Raw genomic sequence first — 24,255 nt, forward strand, 5'->3', positions numbered from 1 at the left:
CCTGGACGCCAAGTTTGTTGAAAATCAAAAAGATAAAACTACTTTTCTCTGCAATCAGACCTCAACCATGGGTCATACAGGTATGTATAGATTTATTTTTCTATACCCTATATGCCCATAGTAGCAGTCTGATATCTCCCAGGGGGTGACAGATTTCCTTTAACCATTTTAACCCCGAGCGATTTTATCATCATTTGGAAAAGTGCTTGACAACTTGGTCACACTATATAAATCCATGCAACCGGCATGGATTTATATAGTGGGACCAAGTTAATAGTTAAAAAAAGATTAAAAATGGTAAAAAAAAAAAATATAAAAATACATTATTCTTACCTTCTGATGGCCCCCGGTCTTCTCTCTGGTGCGTCTGGTGTCTTGGGCGGCTCGCGGTGGTGTAAAAGGACCTTCCATGATGTCATTTAGTCATGTGACAGGTCATGCGACCGCCGAGGTCAGCGGTCGCTTGACCTGTCACGTGACTAAATGACGTCATGAAGGGTCCTTTTACACCATGACGAGCCACCGGGGGGTCAGGACGCACCGGAGAGAAGACTGGGGGCCGTCAGAAGGTGAGTATAATGTATATTTTTTATTTTAAATTCTTTTTTTTAAAAGGTACTATGGTACCCGGGTCTGGAGGAGAGTCTTCTCTTCTCCAGACCCGGGTACCATCTGCACATTGAATCGCTTAATATCCGCATGTGCACATGTAGTCATTCAGATATTAAGCGATTCAATGAAAGTCAATGGCGGCAATTATGCCGTGTTTCCGCAAAAATAATGGAAATGCTGCAGATTTTTTCGCAATGATAATCCGCAGCGGAAATTTCCGCAGCATGTGCACAGTACATGCGGATTATCATTAGGGACCATGGGGCACGTGTTGCCAAGCGATTTTTTAAGCGTTTTCGCTGTGGAAATTATACGGCAAAAACGCTTTTAAAACGCATAGTGTGCACGCAACCTCAGAGAACCTATCTACATGTTTGGTGAGCACCTTAAACCCCCAGGTGCTTCACAGAAGTTTATAACATTGAGCTGTAATAATAAAATTTTCACATTTTTCCCACAAAAATGTTTTTCAGCCCAAAATTTTGCATTTTCATAAGGGTAACTGGAGAAATTGCGGCACACCATTTGTTGTGCAATTTCTCCTGAGTAAGCAGATACCGCATATGTGGCAGAAAATCACTGTTTGGGCACACTGCTGAGTTCGGAAGGGAAAGAGCACCATTTGAATTTTTCAATGTAAAATTTGCTTGAATAATTAGCTGACTCCATGTCGCGTTTGGAGAGCCCCTGATGTTCCTAAACAATGGAAACCCTCCACAAGTGACCATTTTGGAAACTACATGCCTCAAGGATTTTATCAAGGGGTATAGTGAACATTTTGAACCCAGAGGTATGACACAGAAATTGATAACATTAGGTCATCTTATTGAATAAGTTGTCATTAGTCTTGAGCGCAAGTGTTCGCTTCTTGAGTTTGCATCGGGTACTCGGGTATGCTCCATGTATCGCGGGTGCTCGAGTGACATGCTCAAGTCCCTGCCCGCATGTTTCACGGTTATTAGACACCCAGAAAAAAACATGCGAGGATCGCTCGTGCATGGCAGGCAATCCCCACAAGTTTTTTTTGGCCACAAAGAATCTAGGGAGACTCGAGCACCCGCTATACTCAGTGCATACCCGAGCACCCGATGCAAATTCAAGTAGCGAGCACTTGCGCTCAACACTAGTCGCCATATCGTCATCATTTTTTTTTTTTTACTTTTGAAATAATTCCAACCCTAACACTAGAGTTTATTTTTTACCCCATTCTTCGTGCGGTATAAGTGTTTTTAGACGACTTTATTCTTCGGGTCGGTGCGATTACAGTGATGCCAGATTCATATCGGGTTTTTATGATTGACAGCTGTCACACACTAAAAAAAACTTTTTTTTTGCAAAGACTAGTTTTTGCATCGCCATATTTTGAGAGCTATCATTTTTCCTTATTTCGGCCGACAGAGACATGTGATGGCTTATTTTTTGCGGGACAAGTTGACGTTTTTATTGGTACCATTTTCAGGCACGTGACGTTTTTTGATCACTTTCTATTCCGATTTTTGGGAGGAAGAATAAACAAACCCCAACAATTCAGGAATTGTGTTTTTTTTGTTTGTTTTTTTTTATGCCGTCCCGCTTGTGGTGAAATTGATGAGGCAGCGTTATTCTTCTGGTCAGTACGTTTACAGCGATACCCCATTTATATTGTTGTTTAATGTTTTGACGCTTTTATACAATAAAAACTATTTTATAAAAAAAATAATTTTTTTTGCATCGCTTTATTCTGAAAGCTATAACTTTATTTTTCTGCTGATGGAGCTGTATGGCGGCTTGTTTTTTGCGGGACAAGATGACGTTTTCAGCGGTACCATTTTTATTTCCATTCGTTTTTTTTATCGCGTTTTATTCCATTTTTTGTTTGTTGGTTTTATGATAAACCACCGCTTTTTGCTCCCCTTTTCATTTATTTTTTTATTGTGTTCACTAAAGGGCTTAACTAGTGGGACAGTTTTATAGGTCAGGTCGTTCCGGACGCTTTAATACCAAATATGTGTACTTTTATTGTTGTTTTTTTTTTCATAAAAATATTTATTGATGGGTACATTATATTTTTATTTTTTCATTTTTTTTTTTTTTATAGATTTTTTACAATTTATTTATTTATTCACTTTTTGGACTTTTACACATAGTCCCACGATGGGACTTTCACTTTTTACATTCAGGTCGCCTGTATAGCACAGGAATGCAGCAGCATCCCTGTGCTATACAGGCTGTCACAGCAGCAGAGGCAGAAGATACTTTGGTCATGCACTGCGCATGACCAAAGTAACCGCCTGCCTCCTGGTGACCCGGATGTTGTCACCACGACATCGAGTCGCCATGATAACACCCGGCACCACAGACACCAGCGGGACCCTGGAGAGGAGGTAAGTATCAGCGCTTACCTCCTCTTGCCCCCGCAATGCTGTGATCGACTTCGATCGCAGCATTGTGGGGGGTTAATGCGCCAGGATCAGTGCTGGACCGCTCCCTGCACATAGTTACAGCTGACACCCGGCGGCGATCTCCCCGCACCGCTTGTGTGCGGGCGCAATCGCATTCTGCTTAATAGTACATCCCTGGTCCAGTAGGCCCAGGGCACATTGACGTACTATTAGCACAAATCTTGTAAAGGGGTTTATATATTGCAATCATCATATTATATAGCACTGTGTACTTTCAATTGCTTTTGCCTTTATGCTCAGCTAATTCTTCTCTTTTCTCTGCTCTATGTAGAAACAGGAAGTCTCTTATCCCTGCATTTATCATTCCTGTCTTCAGCTCCTGACTCAGGTGCTCCCTCCTCACCCTTTTGCAGTGACTTATGACTCATGCAGGGAGAAGTGACCTACTGTTACTATATAGAGCTTAGAAGGATTCAGCTAGTCAGCTTTTAATCACGTGATGTCTTAGACCTAATGTAAAAGAGAAGAATTAACTGGATAGAAAGGCAAAATGAGCAATTGTAAGTGCACAGTGCTATATAATATGATGATTGCAATATATTATATAATCTTGATGGGACTGCTTCTTTAATTGTAAATTGGAAAATACTTTTTAAGAATGTAAATACATAGGGATTTCCATGGTTTTCTTTGTACAAGTAAGTTATGAAGCATCAGGAAACTGATAACAACAATGGGAGCTTTTTTAATTACAGGTTTTTAAGTGACTTGCTTTTTTTTTTACTTTTCATATCAGTTTAGTGTATTTTTTAATGCTTATTCCTTAAGGCTACATTCACACTTGTGTTTTTACAGTTCATTTGTTCTTTTTTAAGAAAAAGAGAAAAGAAATGAATGTCCAAACTGATCCATTGTATATCCAAAGGCAACAGAGCAGGCAGCCCAGATTGATTATGGCATCAGTTTGGGTTCCATTATGTGTTCAGTTTTAGAATGGAAGAAAAAGTTCTGCATCATGCTCTTTTTCTTCTGTTGTAAAAATGGACACTTAACAGAACTCAATACAGACCTCATACTAAAAGAATGGGGTCCATATACTTACATTTCCTTAAAGGGAATCTGTCAGCAGGTTTTTGCTATGCAATCTGAAGACAGCAGGAGATAGAGGCTGAAACACAGAATTCAGGCACGTGTCACTTGTTAAAGTGCATGCTGTTTACTTACGGTGAAGGATTTATCACTAAGAAATTAACATTGCTGGACAACCCTAGTCCGGCGACGCCCCCTCCCCTGTGATAAGCCTCTCACTGTCTATGGACTTTGTATGTGGAGAGCCTGGTGTGGGCGGGGTTAGCTTTCTCAGCTCTGCTTCATTCTAAATCTAAAAGCTCTGATTGTTCCAGAACGGCTGCACCTAGTAATCTAAGTGATACATCATTGGATTCAGGGTCTTTTTACCTACATTACACTGGTCTCCGATGAGGCAGCAAAAACCTTCTGACAGATTCCCTTTAAGTTATGCAAAGATCTGTTTTGGATATTCTTTCAGTCTGTTCCTAAAATCAGAACAGGCAAATGCAAGTGTGAATGTGGTCTTAATATAATTTTGATTCTAATGTATAAATTGCATTTTCATGGAGTGGGCGTTTTCTATTTTCATTGTAGTTAATGAAAGAAAATTGCCAAGCGCTCCATAAACACGCATGATGAAATTAGCGGTACCTGCATGTTTATTTTAATAGGCTAGAACATACAAGCTGCTGCTAGACAATAGAAGAATTCTCTGCAGTCTTGAGGCCCCTATATAAATTGTAGACGTTCTCGGTGAATCCTGCAGATATTGGCAGGAGCTGCCTGCATTAAGCTAACTTATATGGCCGTCTTCATACTGAATAGAAATAATGCTCTGCAGACAAGTTATATTTTGATTTCCCTTTTTCTGCTTTCTCTACTGACAGTTGTTTTTGTGTTGCTCCTCTTCTTTTAGCCAGGTCACAGCTGGACATTGTTGCACATCCTAGTAAGTAGACGTTTACATTGGATTTTATCTTCAGGTCATACAAAGGATGATGTACTCTACTGTTTAGTATTTCATTATAAGGCTATGTGCCCACGTTGCATTTATGAAGCAGAAAATTTCTGCTGCATAAATGCAAGTCCTCTCCCGGAAAAACGCATGCGGAGTTCCGCACGCGTTTATCGCGCATTTTTCGCGCGTTTATCACGCGTTTTCCACATGCGGAATTGCCTTGCGTTTTTTATGCATTGGACAAAGGCAATTCCGCTTGCGGAAACGCAAAATTAAATGACATGCTGCGGATTTTTGAACGCGGCATAAACGCTGCGGAAAAATCCGCAGCATGTGCATAGAACTTGCGGAATCCCATTGGGGACCATGGGGTGCAGATATACATGCGTTTTTCAAGCGTTTACGCTGCGGAAATTCCGCAGCATATACGCTTGAAAAATGCTACGTGGGCACACAGCCTAAAGGAACCATTGCTGAGAGATGCATTTACAATGGCATCAGGGAAGACCACCAAACCATAATGATCAAGCTAAAAGCCTAATGCTCCACCATTCTGGTGTAATTTAATACCCCCTCCTTCACCCCCAAAAGAAAAACCTTCCTGACTTGCACCATGTTTATGTATGGTATTTCAGATATATTTTTCTGACTTTCCAGAGAAGGAGGCATGGCTCAGTTGAAAAAGTCTGGCTTCCTGGAAAAGGAGGGTGGCCTAACTGTGGCAACACAATGCGCCAAAAATGTGGTGCACATCTCTGGCACAAAGTTCACCAACTAATAGGTGGGGTGATAGCTTAGACTAGACAGTCTTAACCCCTTAATGACCAAGCCAATTTTTTTAAATCTGACCGGTGTTACTTTATGTAGTAATAACTCTGGAGCGCTTCAACATATCCCAGCGATTTTGATATTGTTTTTTTTTGTGACACATTATACTTTATGATAATGGTAAATTTAGGTTTTGTGTTTTATTTATAAAAACATCAGAAATGTGTCAAAACTTTAAAAAAAAATGTGCAATTTTCACACTTTGATTGTCCCTTTAATCCAGCTAGCCATACCACACAAAAACATTAATAAATCACATTTCCCTCATGTCTGCTTTATATCGGCTCCATTTGTAAAATGTTGTTTTATTTTGTTAACGTTTTAGAAGGTTTAAAAATGTAGCAGTAATTTTTCATTTTTTTTCAAGGAAATTTACAAAACTTATTTTTTTAGGCACCTATTCAGTTTTGCAGTGACTGAAGGTCCTATATACTGGAAATCCCCAAAAGTGATACCATTTTAAAAACAGCACCCCTCAACGTATTCAAAATGGCTTTTAGGTATTTTATTAACCCTGCAGGTGCTTTTCAGGAATTAATGCAAAGTGACGTGACAGGAATAATAAAAAAAAAATGTTACCATCTAAATGTTTATACCTTCTGACCACTATAGCCAGCAGACTCTAAGGCCATGAATTGCCATGTCAAACATCAGGACCACACGATCAAGACCTCAGAGTGCTTGTGGGGTTAAAGAGGGAGCCCCCCACATGTTAACCATTTAGATGCTGTTGTCACTATTGACAGCTGTATTTAAGGGGTTAAATGTCCATTGTAGGTGCCAACACTGATCAGGGCTGATGCAGCAAGTTGTCAGCTACAGTGTGCAACTGATAGCTGCTGGATTGTCACCCATCAGACGATGCAAGTCTCTATCGCAGGTCAGTTTTAAGTCTTATTGGCGGTCATTAAGGGGTTACAATTAGATTTGTTAAACAGCAGGAACCACTGATAAATCTGGCACATTTTAAGACCTTATAGTATAAATTTGTACCATCTAGGAATTGGACAGTATTGATGTTTTCTTCATTATTACCATATTCCTATGTTATGCCTTCATTGGGGGCTTCCATTATTTATGTCACTGATGAAAGCAAGAATAGCTAGGCATACAACTGTGACGAAAACCATCATGGAACCCCAGTGAGCTCCACCCTGAGCTTGCCGCAGTGCTCACATGCTTCATATTCTAGTACTCTTATGGTGCTTGTGGTGAATATGGTCCTCATTAGTACAGGAGAGCAGAGCAGCACATGAATGCGTTTTTCCTGCAAACCCATTTCTCTCACCCCCTTCCTTAATGCTAGTACCCATTAGCAACATGTAAGAACCCACAAAACACTGTAAGAAAAATACTAGTTCCCTCAAACATCGCAAAGTAAAACAGAATAGTGGTTGCTCTTCTAAAACATGGGCTTTGGATCCAGACTCTCATTACTTTGGAGTGCTTACTAAAAAGCTTACCTTGTCACTCTCTAAGGAGTAGACCTCAAGAGCACCAGGACCACTGCGCAGTATCGAGAGATGTCGCCACCCCATGGGCACTCTTTGGCAGGCTATGCCCTTGAAGACTATATGTGCTGCCTAGTGGTCCTGAAGCTTCTAGCAGTCACTATGTGTAGTCTCTGTGTAGAGAGTTTAGTTTCATGCATAAAATTACTCATGAGAAAGATTTAGAATTATGCTGTCCCCATACTGGAATCAGTGATGGTGGATATACTTATACACTTTCTTTTTTAACAAAAAAAAAAAAAAAAAAGTACAAATGATATACGGTACTTCATCACAATAAATAGCATCAACCCTACTGGGAGAAAGGAAAAAAAGAAAAAACACCAGCCCCAATTTGTAACATTTTCACTGTCTTAAGAGTTATAAAATCTCTTTCTAGCTATTTCACAAAGGTAAAAAATTACTTCTGCTCATTTATCTTCATCAACATGGGTAACCATTCCGAAAATTGATAATTTTTAAGAGTAGGTTAGATGGAAACTCCAACAACCTTCAAAATCTGCTCTATTTAATACTTTTCATATAAAGTGGTTATAGCAGTACATATTAAATTAACCCATGAATTTTCCATGCAGCAACTAAAGCACCAAGATACCGATGTGGTATTTCAAAGATTTGCCCAGAGAAGCATTTTGCCTTCAAGATTTCAAGTGGAGCAGCTAATGTTGTTGGGCCCAAGATCTGTGTGGATGATGTTGTGTAAGAATAGCTTTTCATTGCTGCCTTTTCTAACAGCTGTGTGATTAAAGGGGTTGTCTGGTACTTTTTTAAGTTGCCCAATGTATTCAGCATGTGGGCATAAGTATCTCTGTAATTACCTTCCGTTTGTTGATAATGCCTGTGAGTGGCGCCATCACTGGCCGCTCACAGGCATCACGTGACCCTCGGCTGCAGCCGGCTCTGACATCTGTTGACGTCACGACAAGTCCAGGCTGCAGCCGGGGATCCCTCTTCTGCGTTCCACCGGTGGGTGGGGTTATTCCCCTGCATCACACCCGACATTCACCGTGTGCTCTACCTCTCCCCATTCATTGGGAAAGCGCGCGGTGTATGCTGGGTGTGACGCAGGGGGTAACCCCGCCCACAACCCAGCAGCCACCGCGGGGAACCCAGCGCTGAGTCACGCCTCACTTGTCCTGACGTCAGCGGGTGGGTCAAGTGCTGCCTGTGAGCGGCCAAGGATAGTGCCGCTCACAGGCAGTATCAGTAACACAAGGTATTTGCAAATATACTTATGCCCACATGCTGAATACATTGGGCAATTTAAAAAAAATACCGGACAACTTCTTTAATTCTATGTATAACTGTACTCCTTCATACTTTCTTCCTTGACTACAGAGACTTATGTGATCCCATGTTGCCTAGGAAAATGTTAGCACAATAATATTTTACTGCATCTTCTTAGGCGAAGTTCACACAAGCATATGAAACCTAGTCTGTAGTTGTCTTAATTTTTTTTCATCCATTTGTCCATTTTTATTATCTGTTTTTATACATGAATACGTTGAAAACCGTACAAAGCCAAATACAGTTTCGTATGCTAATTATTGCAGTGGATCTGTTTTTTTCTGCACCCTTTGAAATCTTTGGGTGAGATTTATTTACTTTTTTTTTCCTCCATTGACTTTTGGTCCTTTTGGAAAAACATTCATATGAAATACGTTTGTGTGAAGTGTGAACGTAGTCTTATGCAGATTTTTCTTTCTTTCTATAGTTTGATGAGTGGTGTGAAGAACAATGTTGGACGAGGCATTAACACTGCTTTGGTGAATGGTAGGTGATTACTGTTTTAGCTATTACAAATGAGTTGTCTTGTTTAGGTGTACCCAACATTTCACAGTTTGGGATCTAGCTTTTGTGGAGTCTGAGAGAGGTAATCAGCGTTTTACTTTTTTCTGATGTTCTCACAAATTTCCAGTCTTTTGGCTTCCCCAGACAGTAAAGGCTCTCATACACATTAGACTAATGGTGCGCAAACCCTCCAATTTTGTTGGGACTGGACGATCATCTAATGTGCATGATGGCCTCTCAACTCTCTCCCCCGACAGATGATAACTACTTAACAATCTCTGTGCATAGAGTATAAGAAGTAATCACTGATTGAGGACCTCTATACTCCAAAAAAAATGTACACTAAATAAATTAAATTTACTGACTCTGGTGGACTAACTATGCTAAAAATGAACCTTTATTATGATGCATTAAAAATCCATATATCAAACATACTAAACTTGCATTCTATCCAATCTGAACCTTTTTCTTGGGACAGATTTTGGATACTAATAATAAAAAATCATTTGTGTATACTTTTATTCTATAGGTAAATGGGTTCCTTCAGACAGATCCTAATAATGTGAGATCATTCAAACTTGTGCACATCCATCAAAAAATTATCCCAACGTGCACATTATCTTTGTGGCAAGAAATATATTCTCAGTGTATGGATATCAATATAATTGTTTGCTTATTATTGCACTTTGCCCTCAATTCAGATGCTCAGCAATCATCTAGAATTACTCAGTGTTCCAGTACTATACCAATTATTTGTTGTTAAACCATTGCTATTTGGCCCTTGAACAGATTTTGTTTCTGTTAAATTTCTGTTATCCACAGAGCCGCATCATGGCCGGGAGTAAAAGCTCCTGTGCTAAATGAATAATGAATGGGTGAAATGCGTTGAGGTGAATAAGTGTAGTTCATGGAGTTCAGCAATAAAGAATGTAGTTAATGGAGTTCAGCAATAAAGAACCCTGGAGGATTAGATCGGCGGTACTGTAGAAGCAATAGAGGGGTGACAAAGTAATCACCTGGTGCTCAACAGTAAATATTTACAGTTCGGTAATTATCAGCTTTTGCAGCTTAGGAACACTGAGCAACAAAAGCGCAATCCATTAATATTAGGAGCTCCAATGAGGGCAGTACCATGTATCAGCCATGTGAGGAATTGCTAGGTTAGGAAACATTCTATCTGTGGGGGAAATCATTTAGTCCTCTGGATAACCGAAATTTAGGGAACAAAATAATGTGCACGTTGGGGTCATTTGTGATAGATGTACACAAGGTTGAACGATCTCGGATTATTAAGATCTGTGTGAAGGAACCAAAGCTAGTACCGTAACAAAGTATAGCAATATTTACCTATAGAATAAGAATATGCACAAATGATTTTTTATTATTAGTATCCAAAATATGTCCCATAAAAAAAGTTCAGATTGGATAGACTGCATGTTGGGTACGGTGGATATATATGTTTTTAATGTATCATAATAAAGGTTAATTTTTAGCATAGTTAGTCCACCACAGTCAGTAAATGTATACAGTATAGGAAGCTCTAATGGGACAGAGCAGTAATTGCTGGGTCCTAACACTCAAATCAGCTCTTTTGTTCGCACAGGATGCTGGATTTAACTTGTACCTGGAACTAATATGCTATCCCCAGTTACAGGGGAAATATGCAATCTAAAAATGTATTTATATGTTGAAATTTCCACACTAACATTTATGACCTTACAGAGGGACACAATGTGTGAAATAAAAGAAAAACTAAATTAAATTAAATAAGCTACTGCCAGTCAGAATCGCTATTTTTAGCCCCTCCCCAGTCTAAAAAAAAACAACTTGTCTGTATATATAAAAATAAATTCTACGGAAAGCTGAACGCAATTTAAATGAGTTGACCTGTCTTTCTGGCTTGTAAAAAAATAAAATAAAATTGTGAAAAATACACCTCATTTTTGTCCCTACATTTTCCCCCCAAATATCAGCAGAAAAGTAAATACTATTAATAACTGTATATGACAAGCCCAGGGGATGGGGGATGACTCGGTTACCCGGGCCTTTAGCCTTAAGGTGGTCGTGGTGGTCTTCTCCCGGGCACGTACTCTGGGGTCTCTCTTTAAAAAGGCGTTGATAGATGTTAAGTTTATAAAAGTTCGTGACGCCACCTATGGTTTCTGATGATATTCACCAGCGCTGCGCAGTCCACTGAGGCCGGTGATAAGGCAGCTAGATGGTATGGCTCCCCACAGGTGCAGCTAGGCCTCAGGGCAGGGTATGGACGGGGTATGCAGGACAAAGAGACCCCACCGGGTCAGAGCAAGAACAGGGACGGACACAATAGTCACTTCAGTACCTTTTACTGATGGAAATTCAGGCACGTCCCGGAGCACTGTAGGGTGAAGGGTGTATGTCCGGATCCTTCCCAATGAGCAGGTTTTGGGCCTCCTGGTTCTTGCTGCTGCGTAATAAGTTTCTGACCTGCCTGGAGCTAGGCCTAACTTTGTCTCTGTCCTGCGCTGGCTGACCTTGTGGTAGGGCCTTCTCTTGGAGTGCACGCTCCTGACCTATGGGGCCTATGTGTCTCCTGGCTCTGGTACGTATCAGCACTTTAGCGATCCTGGGACTTGTAGTTCTCCAGGGATTCCGGTTTATCTTACTGGGTCGTGGAGATCCCGGTAACTGCTTCTTCGGGGTGAGCTAGTTAAGCTCCTCTGCCCCCTATGAACTAACTCTCTACTCCTTTTGCCTTCGGCCTACTCGGACCCTCAATAGGCTACTCACACTAATGGCAGCGTGCTGCTCTTCACCGATCTTATGGCGCCCGCACACCGAAAGCTCACCTCTCTGAGCAACACAGAGTCTTGATCTGGATAAGCTCCACTGCAGGATAGCAATTGCAGGAGCAGGAACAGACTTTTGTCCTCTGAGGTAACTCCTCTCAGGCTGTACTGGACTCACTGCTAATCCAGACTGTACTCGATTCTAGCCACAGCTAGACTGGACTGCTGCCTGGCTCCACCTTCCATTATATATCTCCCTAAGGAGCTCCCTCTGGTGGTCTGAGGTGGAAGGTGGAGATGTGTGAATGGTTATGGGGGCCTCTTGTGGAGGAATCCTTCAATACACCCTTCTAGGATCTGTGATACCAAGCACAGCTGGGCGTCACATATACTTTATACTCTTAACCTTTTATATATGGAAGCGCTTTAATATGATCATTTTTATCTTTTTAGGGAAAACTGGAGAAGTAATTGAAACAAAGTATTATGACCTGTGGGGTGGAGGTAAGGTATTGGTTTTTTAAAAAAAAAAGAAAAAGTTCATTCTTTAAAATCTTTACAATTTAGCTTCTTATAAATCAGTTAATTGGGAAAGGGCCAAGTTATGCCATGTTTACCATGGACTGGAGACTCGCATATTTTGTCAGTGGACTACAGTGGAGCATTGAGTCTATTGGCTCCGTGGGACGCGGGTGGTAATTGTCATATGACTGATCTAGCATTACATCGTGATGTTCCTTTATAAAATAGGAAACACAATGCAGATGTGGACAGGGCCTTTGTGGGTAAGTTTACTTGTGTAATCTGTAAATAATAGATTGATGGAGATCTCATAAGATAAGGTGTTTTCCTTGTCTGATAAGTTTTTCAAATTATTATTTTTTCATTAAAGTGGTTTTTCACTTTAACAAAACTGAATCCCAGACGTTTTTATATACAGTACCTAACATAACAAGCAGAATAGGCACTTACCCTCTTCCTTTCCAGCATCGGCTCTCCGCCACTGCTCCAGTCTCAGTGTTTTGGCTGCATTGGTGACGTCGATTCGACAGTGTTCATCACCACTGCAGCCAATCACTAAGTTTGGTGACTAGTGTCATCTATGTGGGCAGAGCCTCTGAGTCCTTTGATTGGCTGCAGCGGTAATGTGAACTGTCAACATGACATCACAGCTGTTGCCAAAACACTGAGACCGAAGCCGCAGTGGCAGAGAGCTAAAACTGGACCTGGTGTGTGTGTGGGGGGGGGGGGTGGAGTATTTGCTGTTAGTCTACTATTTCTAAGTAGAAAACCCCTTTAAATGTATTTGTTCTAGAAGTCAATCTTATCTCTTACTAAGACACAGTTTGTGCGTCTACTTCAAACTGTAAAGCATAATGTAAAAATTAAAACAGATCTGTCACCAAATTCTCAGTAAAAACAGATTAAATCACTGTAAATAGATACCTTAGACCTGATGAGGCTGGTATACTTCTAAAATTCAGAATGGTGAACAATCCTCAAAGTTAAAACAAGAGTTTTAGCTAAATATGAATTCAAAATGCCAATTTAAATGTTATTTAAATGTAAGTATGCCAGCCTCATCAGGTTTATGATCTATTTAAGAATATATGTTGTCTATATTATGAAATCTTGTGACAGATCTGCTTTATGTAACCACTTTAGAACAAAGGTTCTTAAACTTATGCAATGAAACCATTTCAAGGCTGTTTTCACACTGCGAGTACAGTGGCATGTGTCGCTCAGTCTCCCTATGGTATCAAAAAACTGTGTACCACATGGTCTATGGTTTAATTGCACTATTCCATACAGAAGAGAAAAGGTTAACCGACCAGTGACACTGGGCCTATGGATATGTCTGATAAGTATTGTGAGCAAATCTGGCAAATGAACACTTTAAAATGGTGTATGAGCGCGCTCTTACATGGAGGTGTGCCTTGACCATTCAATCCTAAAGTATCCTGCATGGCTCTGGTATGCTACGTATCCCAAAAAACAATGACATTTATCACCCCAATTTTTGTCTGCACTGCCCTAGTTCTACCTTCTGTTATGAACGGATGCAGATGAGGAGCACAAGCTACTGTGTTTTAATTATTGGTATTAAAGGGGTTTTCCAGACTGAGGAGAAAAGTCTGCAGTTGCTTTGTTTGCTGCAGACTGCTGAATCGTGACATTGTGCAATGTGTACACTGTCACAATTTCCCTGTATGTGACCGTCTTATATGTGATTTGCATACTTGCAGTCAAGTGCTGACTAGATTCTGATCTGCTTCTCTCAATAAAACAGCGAGAGACATGGAGAAGAGCCTAGTCGGCACAACTAGACAAATCGCATACTTGACCTCCTACTCGCACTGAGAATACAGGGAATTATGACACCGCACACTGTCACCATCTGTCAGTCTGCAGTCACATAGAGACTACAGACTTTTTTTTTTCCTTCTCTGCCTTGAAGACCCCTGTAACTTTATCAGTCTCATCTGACGGAAGCCTTTTTACGAACGACTCCTCATTTCAAGCTTTGATTTCTGTATTGTATATTTTCTAGATGTAGCCCCCTTTATTGAATTCCTGAAGAAGATTCCAGATGGAACAATAGTTTGTATGGCGACCTATGATGACGGAGCAACAAAGTAAGTGTCAAACTTAAGGGGGTAATCCAGTCAAAATATAATTTTGCCCTGGGGACGGGATATGTAAAACAATTCGATTTCTGTTCTACACACCTATCTGCGCCCACGTGGATCCAGCGCACGCCGCTCCATGATATGTGCGGATACAGTAAGCTGTGATGTTACTATTCCATTAACTACAGGAAATCTGCTGCCTGTGATTGGCTGCAGCACTCACATGACTTCAGTAGCATGTCATCTGATGTTTTATGATGACACCCAGCTCAGTCATCTGACTGCTGCAGCCAATCCTAAGTCACAGCGATCCGGCTTGTGAAACTATGACATTACTGCTGCCTGCCCTGGATCCAGTTGTGTGTATATATATCTATATATACATAGATATATAGATTGACAAAGGTTGCTTGTTTTCACAAAAGAATTTTTGGAGTGCTGCCTGCTTTTTTTTTGGGATATTATTATTGCAAACGGATATTTACTTTTGGGGGCCTTGCACCCAGGACCTAGAATATATATGGTGCTATTCCAATTTTTTACTAGATAGATATCTATAGATATATAAATATGCATACAGTACTGTGCAAAAGTTACTGTGTGGGAACAGTAAGAATGCTTTTGATAAATCGGAGTGTTAATAGTTTATTATCCTTTATTAACAAAATGTAAAGTGTATGAGCAAAAGAGAAATCAGAATCACATCAAGATTTGGTGTGATCATCTTTGCCTTTAAAACAGCATCAATTCTTCTAGGTATACTTGTACTCAGGTTTGGAAGAAACTCAGCTGGAGCTTGTTCCAAACATTGTGGAGAACTGACCACAGATCTTCTGTGGATGTAGGCTTATTCTAATTCTCATGTCTTTTCATGTAATCCCAGAAAGACTCAATGACATAGATATTGGGGCTCTGCAGGACAATGTCATCACTTCCCTTCTCATCCAAACATGTCATCTATAAAAACTCTGTATAGATAGATATGACTTAGGACAGTGGTGATAGAAAAACATAGCAGAGTACACAAAAAGGCGCACACAATGCAAGATACTTACAGTGCAGAATTTTAGATGCTAGAGCAATACTGCAAAGTCTGAGATGGCAAGTTTTAAAAAAAAAAAAAGCTTTTCAGTAGAGCTCAAATGTGGAGAACAAGAAATCCAACATCAAATTGTATCATTAGCAAATAACAGTGCAGTAGTAATGAATAAGCAGCAGATGGCAGTACAACCCTATCAATCCTTAGAAAGTGAGATTATACATATTTGAGCAGATACAGTCCTCAGCATTGAAATTGCAAAGCACAAGACCAAAAGACATATTAATGATATGCAAATGATTAAAGCAAAATTTTCAAAACTTCTTTATTTATTCAGTACCCAGCATGAGCACCACGTGCAGAACTTAGACTCCTTAGCATTCTATCAATGAGGTTATTAATGATCTGAGGAATGTTCTGCCATGATAAATGCTCATGGGCAAAAACATCATCAAGATTCACTGCTGGCAGCTCCCTTTGTAATTGCTGACCAATGACGTCCCATGTGTGCTTGATGGAAGGCAAATCCAGAGACACCACTGGCCATGGTAGTACGTTTAGGCCACGCCGCTGCTCTCAGTTGCATGAGCAACATGCGGCTTGATTTTCTCGTGTTGAAAAACAGTTCCTGGGACACTTTGTTGAAATGGCCGTACCACTGGTTCCTCCATCAATTCAATATAATACCGAGCTGTTAGTGCACTTAGAATGAAGATTCAAGGGTCCGGCTACCATACAATGTGTTACCGTATACCATAATTCCAGGAATAGGACCGATGAGACATTCTCTCGTGAAGGCCTCTTCATGGCATTACCTACGTGGTCTCATGAAATTAGAAGAATGACATATGGCAAACCATTCTGCAGTGCAAGTGATATTGCTATCACATAACCAGCTTAAATTGACAAACGGTATCCATACAAATAATCAGAAGACATTTGCACAACACTGGGCGACGTGGCAGACGTCCAGCTACAGGTATTCCATTGACCTCACGCCACTATTCTCAAAGTCTATCATTGTGCAGAGCAAGATGGCAATGGAGCCTGGAAATGAGGTCTGTCCTCTTCAGTGATGACTCCTGCTTTTGTCTTCGAAACAATGATGGAGATTGGTTGAAACCACGCGGGCAATGCTAAGAAGAGGCCTTCACGAGATAAAGTAAAAGTGTCCCAGGAACTGTATTTCAACCGAACTACAAACTGCATGTTGCTCTCCTGTGAGCAGCCTGCGTGGCCTAAATGTGCAACCATGGCCTGCAATGTCTCCGGACTTGTCACTCATCGAGCAGTTTGGGATATCTTTGGTAGATAGTCCTTGAACCTACAGACATATTAGATGGGCTGTACTTGCCAAAACCACATCTCGATCTGTTTCCCTTTTTAAGTTTCAGCAGCTTAAAGCATAACCATTGTTTTAATTCTTAAATCAATAATACACATGAAAATTAGAAACTTTGTGATATATCTTCTGAGAGAAATCTGCTTCTTTCTCCTCCTGGGCTGATTAATAGTTTTCAAAATTCTCAATTCTGAGGTAAAATCAGTATTCAGTGAAGACAGACTTTCCCATTACTGAGATAGGAGATGGCAGCTGTTACTGATAAGATTCTATGGAGGAGGGAGGAGCTAGTGGCAAGGATCCTCCATCGTTTTCACCATCTACATATATTATCAGTAGCAGCTGCCATCTCCTACCTCAATAATGGGAAAGTCTGTCTTCACTGAATACAGGTTTTACCTGTGAATTAAGGATTTTGAAAATGAGTGATCAGTCCTAGCGGAGAAAGAAGCAGATTCACAAAGTTGCTTATTTTCATCTGCACTATTGATTTCTGAAATAAAAATTTAAAACGACAGTTACACTTTAACATTGGGACAACTTATAAACAATATGAATTGTCGAGGTGCTTGTCCCCTCCCCACATGATATTTTTAAACACTTATGTCAATATAGATTATTATATAGAAAATTTGGGGATATTTGTCTCTTCTCGTTGTTTTGCATGGATTGGTAGTAAAATAATACCCCTTCACCGTTCCTAGACAGGTACCAATCTGCAGCATTTTGTTAGCACAGCTTCTCCCTTCTAGTATGTGGGCAAATAGGGAAGGATAATGGCAAAAAAGAAACTTGGGCCCAGATTCATCATTTAACGTGCTTTTTTTGTTTGTTTTTAAGTCTCTGTTCTTTTTTTGTCTTGTGTCATTAGCTGACATTTTTTGCGCCAAATTCTTCAAATGGCTCATGCAATTCTTGAATTTGTAAAAAAAATTGTGCTTTTTTTTCTGTCTTGAGCTTTTTTTTTTACTTTTTAGTGCAAAAAGTCACGCATTTTGCAAAATAAAACAAAAATTGCTGAAAAAATACCTCAGGGTAGAGTGGTGTACTGTTGCACCAATTTTTGCGTTTGTTTTTTTTTTTTTTTTTTTTTTAAAAAGTCGCAATTGATGAATCGGGAGAAAACATCTGGAATCACAAAACGCCGTCTATTAAGCGGAAAACAAAACTAAAACAGGCGAGCAGATATAAAATGGGCTTAGAAAAAGGTGCAAATAGAATAATGAATTGGGGGCAAAGAAAAAAGCGAAATACACACAAAACTAGACAAAAAATAGGCGCAAAGAAATCTATGTATTTAACAGTGTAGGGGAGAACTTGGTTACACATGGGCAGTGGATAATTTTGGTCCAGAATTGAATGTCACGCACCTTTCATTCGGGACTTGTGTACTCTCAGAATTTGTATATAAATATGTATAATATTTGATTTATTCCATTACCGGTTCATATGGGACAGGACCACATAAAACTATCTTATAGCTATATCAGTAACATTGCTCCCAGTTGGAGAGTAAATCTTATTTTTTTTGGCCGCTGCAGAGGGTGACCTTGTGATCTTCCTACATGATAATCCTTCCTTAGATGCACTGATGGCCTAGAGATGTATCAAAGGCCCATAAGCTGCAGGCACAGAAGCGCTTGGCACCTCGGTTCTAAATTATTTTTTCATCTCTGTCCAAAACGACTTGGTTCTTGAAGACGGATTGAAGGTTTTCTCATCACCTCTCAGAACAGTCTAATCTCTACCCCTTTTTTCCGGCACAGATGCACATTACTTGTGTACTTATGACTTCTGAGCAGTTTCTATAATCATTTTTCATTACCCCTTCACTAGGGCATGTGACTGTTAATGTAGGAAAAGTGGAGGCAACCTGGATGCTCTCAAAAAGTTACATTCTACGAGGAGCAGATTCCTTCCCCTCACCTCTACTGTTGCCTTAGTTTTATGTAGTAGTTTTGGACATTTAAAAAAAAAAATATATATATGTGTGTGTATATGTGTGTAATAAATATATATATATATGTATATATATGTATATATCTATATATATCTATGTGTGTGTATGTATATATGTATGTGTATATATATGTATGTGTGTGTATATATATAAATATATTGTACATTTTAGGGAATTTTTTTTTTTTTATACTTTCGTTTCTTTGGAATGATCCCATTATACTAGAAGAGAGAAGCTGCTGAAAGTTTGTTCTTTTTTTCTTTCAGAATTTAGTATACGTAATGAAGGAATATGACCGCATTTAATATATAGATTCATTTTACCAATTTAAAAAGGTTTAATAAAGCTTTTTGTTTTTTTTAACTGCAATCACTCATGACCTCTTGAAAAGTCTAATACATAGCTCATTTTATAGTGGCTGGACCTGGCACCACTCCACTGCTTTTTTTTTTTTTTTTTTTGTGTAAGATCCCTTCACCTAATATTATACTCTCCTCCTGCCGTCTACAGCCCTTCCCCGTACCGCTTTGGTCCCGTGCCACCGTACTGTGACAGCAACGTCTGACTGACCGGAAGTCTGGTAACGGTCACAAGCTCTCAGTGTAAGTCTATGACAGTCTCGTTCTGGCTCTCGTAGACCTGCATTGCTGGAGCGAGCCGGAGGTCACTTTTCAAATACTGGAGTGAGACGGCAGCTGCTAAGTATAAAACTAGGGGCAGCGACCTTACATAAGTAGCACCACTCCAGTGCTGCAATAACAAAACCGCTGGAGTGGGGCTTTAATATCATATACTTTACCTTTACTTATTCAGTCTTATGTGTAACAAATTACAGATTGAATGACGAAGCACGGAAACTGATTTCTGAACTCGGCAGCACAGTTATCAACTCTCTGAGCTTCAGAGACAACTGGGTCTTTGTTGGTGGAAAAGGCATCAAAACGAAAAGTCCATTTGAGCAGGTAAGAGTGCTCAAATTCGTATTAAGAAAAATCAGAAACCAAACCCTGCCATAAAGCATCATGATGAAGGGTAAAACTAATGCAGCAAAATCCCACGTAATCTTATTATTTTTTGTTTTATTTTAATAATAATTTAAAAAAAATGTAAACATTTGCATTAAACATTTTTTCATTCTCCGACAGGAACTTTTGATTATTTGGGATAATTCATTGCAATACTTTTGTATTTCTGGCGATCTTTTTTTTTATGTTCTATTTGTACAATGTTTTTGCACTGGGCAAACTCATGTCGACTTGAGGATAACGCACATTCCATTTACATGTGTCCTTGTTGGTTAAAAATCACGGCGCAGAACACTAACACACTTTTGTTTTTCTTATGCTTAAACTTAACAGATTTTTCCACTTTTTAGAAGCATAGTCCCAAAACGTTTCAGTACATGTAAAATAACAAATGCAGCAGATAATCCTCTTCTCCGGGATCCTGCCCTGGATGTCCGCTGCTACTCCAGTCTCTGTTTACTAGTTACACTGGTGATGTCACTACTGCAGTGCATATCACCTCTGCAGCCAATCACTGAGCTCAGCAGCTCTGCCAATGCAGACCGCACGAGCCACTGAGCTTAGCGATTGGTTGCAAAGATGATGTTCTCTGTAGCAGTGACGTCACCAGTGCATATCACCTCTGCAGCCAATCACTGAGCTCAGCAGCTCTGCCGATGCAGACCGCACGAGCTACTAAGGTTAGCGATTGGTTGCAGAGATGATGTTCTCTGTAGCGGTGACGTCACCAGTGCATATCACCTCTGCAGCCAATCACTGAGCTCAGCAGCTCTGCCAATGCAGACCGCACGAGCCACTGAGCTTAGCGATTGGTTGCAAAGATGATGTTCTCTGTAGCAGTGACGTCACCAGTGCATATCACCTCTGCAGCCAATCACTGAGCTCAGCAGCTCTGCCAATGCAGACCGCACGAGCTACTAAGGTTAGCGATTGGTTGCAGAGATGATGTTCTCTGTAGCGGTGACGTCACCAGTGCATATCACCTCTGCAGCCAATCACTGAGCTCAGCAGCTCTGCCGATGCAGACCGCACAAGCCACTGAGCTTAGCGATTGGCTGCAGAGATGATGTTCACTGTAGTGAACCTGCTGTGTTTATTTTATGTGTAAACGCATTGGGGCCATGTTTTTTTATAAATGGAAAACCCTTAGAAATATTATCCAATATTTTTATTTTTTTTTTAAATTTAAATAACTGTGATGTTTTTTTATTTTTGCCTTCAGCACATAAAGAACAATAAGGATACCAACAAATATGAAGGGTGGCCTGAAGTGGTGGAAATGGAAGGATGCATTCCTCAGAAGCAGAATGACTGAATAGATTAGGCCACAATATTACTATGGACTTGGATAGGAATGCCTTTTTTAACAGCCAACAAAGTAATAAAATACTGAACAGTTCCATTCATCATTGTTGATGTGAGCATGATCCTACATGAAATTTATTTATTGCTTATACAAATGGGTATTTTTTGTAAAAACAGCAGAAATAATAGAAGATATAATGAATATTTTGGAACCCATGTTGGGACTGCGATGGGGTCTGTCTTGATAGTACCTACTGGAATAAGATGCGAAGGTCTGCACTGTTCCTGGTCTTTTTCTTCAACAAAATAGCTTTTTTTTTCCATTGGACTTTCTTTATTCCACCAAAGATTTTTCAGAAGGATTGTTTTGGCTGTACATCTATAGACTGCGTTTTATAAAATCTGGGATAAGGTTTTGCACCATTGCTGTCGCATACAGTTCAGTCTGCATTGTCATTTTTCTATTAGAATTTTAAGAAATGTTTGTAAGTTTGTTTCCATTTTTTTGTTGTCTATAGAGGACCTATTTACTAATGACATTTCTATTAAAAAAAACAAAAGCTTTTTGGATTTTCAGGACCATTTTCCAGTAAATAAGCAGCAATCTTTTCCTACTGTGCAATAATGTCAAAGCATTGATGTTGGAGCTTTACTTTTAGTCTCGTGTGAGAATGATTGAGTGTTTGTGCAGTATTTTATGGTCATTAATTTTACAACATTGTATTGATTGTCATCAGCTATTCTGGAACTTTAGCAAATGTCATACGCGTTTGTCAGTGGTAAAATTCAATGTTAACGTGCAAGTCTGATGTATAAGGTTTCATATTTTTAGAATAAAAAGACACATTCCAGGGTGTACCAATACATTTGTTATATAGTAATAATCTCTGAGCAGTGGGAATCTGCTACAGCATGCAGTATGATATTCACTGTCTATGTGACCTTATAAACCTTCATGACGAGAAGTAGCAAAAACTACCATGGACCTTTTACACCAATGTATGTTCCTATTGTTGTATATACTACGCACGCACCAGCCATAACATTAAACCCACCTTTCTAATATTGTATATGTATAGGTCACCCTTGTGACCTATCGAGGCCTGAACGTCACAAGACCTCTGATGGGGTCCCGTGGTATCGGGCACCAGGGTGTTCGCAGCACATCTTTTATGTCCTGTAAGTTGCGAGATTTGGCCTCAACCATAGTCTTGTTTTTCCCGCTCATCCAACAGATCAGTAATTCAGACTAGGTTCTGAGAAATTGTACATCAAAACAATTCTTTGAACTCTGTTATGGTCTTTTTTTTATATTCCTGAACAATATCTGAAGTGTGGCAGGAGACATTATCCTAATATAAAGAAGCCTTTGATATTAGCTAATACCATTACCATGAAGGAATACGTTTGGTCTACAGCAATGTTATTCAAAGGAACATCCACATGAATGCTAAGACCCAAGGTTTCCCAAATTTCCTAGATCCTTACACATTCTCCACTAACTGGACTTCTTTTGACAGTCCAGCCTGGTGCCATCCAACCCCAACTGCCCACATGATGTAAAAGAAAACCTAATCCATCCAGGACACAATCTTCCAATATTCCATGGCCAGTTATGATGACCACACATCCATTGTAGGCACTTTCAGCAGTGAACAGAGATTGACAATGTAGGTCATACCCTACAAGCTGCATTACACATTATGTTCTGACACCTTTCTATCATAGCCATCATTAATTTTTCCAGCAATTTAGTCCGATCTCACAGAAAAGCTGTTGTAGTACAAGTAGCCTAGCCTTTGTTCCCCCACACATATATCAGTCAGTCTTGGGCACTCATAACCTTGTCACTGTTGGCCTTCCTTGGACCATTTCTGGTAGGTACTAACCACTGCATACTAGGTACAAACCAAAAGACCCGTCCTTTTTTTTTTTTTTTTTACAGATGCTGTGACCCTCTTTCACAGTTACAATAGCAACAAGGTGGTCAATGTTCTTTATTGGTTTAAGTGTTATGGCTGATCGGTGTGTCTGCCTTAGTGATTTGAAAGCATGTCATTTATTTACATCATTAATGGGAGTTGTCCAGAGAATAGGTGATAACTTATAGATTAAAAATGGTCATACTGCTGGGACCCCCACTGATCGGTCACCTATAGCTCTGTTAGAAGGATGCGGTGGTGCGCATACTTGACTGGCACACCATTAAATTTCTCTTGACTGCCGAGCACCCTTTCTGGCAGTCGCCAAGTAGAATAAATGGAGCGGCAGTCGAATATGTGCACTGTTGCTCCATTATAACAGAGATAAAAGTGCCCTGATCTTCCAATCGATGGGGGCCCAATTTACAAATACCTACTGATTTATATTTTATTACCCAAGTTATAACTTCTTTTCACTAGGCAACCCCTTAGTAAACATGTTTTGCCTCTTGTATGAAACCGCTCACTAATGACCGTCTGATGCTAGGCTAGTTTAGATACATGAGAAAAAAAAACAGCAAGAGGTCAATATATTTTTTTTAACATAAATTATTAAATTTACATTTTCACATTAAAAAGGTTGATGAAAAGCAATACTGCTTGCCTTGTTCATATACACATATAGTTTTGTTTGACGTTTTTTTTAACTGACTGCACTATTAGACAATATTTTAATAAACTAAAATAATGTACTTTGTTGTTCTTATTTTTATTTGTCTAGCCCATAGGTATCCCAATCTTTGCATAGGAATTTCCCTGCTGATAAGCCATCAGTTTCTACTAATAGAAGTATTACAGTGCAAAGGTAATCAAGAGCTGAGCTGAAAAAAGTCAGCAGTTTTCTTTAACCCCTTCAAGACATTTGATCTAAGTTTACATCATGGTCGGGAAGGAGTTCCCACAAAGTGATATAAATTTACGTCATGGCGATCATGCAGGCACAGGAGCAGTTCCCACATGATCACCACCAGGAGCTCGGCTTAAGTGATAGCCGAGCCCGTTGGTCATAGCCAGGAGCAGTGCCCGCTCTCCCACATGATCGGCTTCCCCGT

General features: G+C 39.9%; 1 protein-coding gene across 2 annotated transcripts in view; it reads left to right on the plus strand.

Annotated features, from left to right (window-relative positions):
* Positions 1-23,895, plus strand: part of FAM3C (FAM3 metabolism regulating signaling molecule C) — an 80,519-nt gene extending 56,624 nt beyond the window's left edge. For both annotated transcript variants that reach the window (XM_073652064.1, XM_073652065.1), the window contains 7 exons: positions 4,981-5,013; positions 7,937-8,060; positions 9,076-9,134; positions 12,374-12,424; positions 14,472-14,556; positions 19,727-19,853; positions 21,139-23,895. In XM_073652064.1, coding sequence (XP_073508165.1) covers positions 4,981-5,013; positions 7,937-8,060; positions 9,076-9,134; positions 12,374-12,424; positions 14,472-14,556; positions 19,727-19,853; positions 21,139-21,231 — 572 coding nt within the window. In that variant the 3' untranslated portion in view covers positions 21,232-23,895. The remainder of the gene's footprint in view (positions 1-4,980; positions 5,014-7,936; positions 8,061-9,075; positions 9,135-12,373; positions 12,425-14,471; positions 14,557-19,726; positions 19,854-21,138) is intronic.
* The last annotated feature ends 360 nt before the right edge of the window (positions 23,896-24,255 follow it).

The sequence above is a fragment of the Phyllobates terribilis genome, unplaced genomic scaffold (genome assembly GCF_046119375.1).
Source record: "Phyllobates terribilis strain yellow unplaced genomic scaffold, ASM4611937v1 Scaffold_11__3_contigs__length_659146591, whole genome shotgun sequence".
Lineage (NCBI taxonomy): Eukaryota > Metazoa > Chordata > Amphibia > Anura > Dendrobatidae > Phyllobates > Phyllobates terribilis.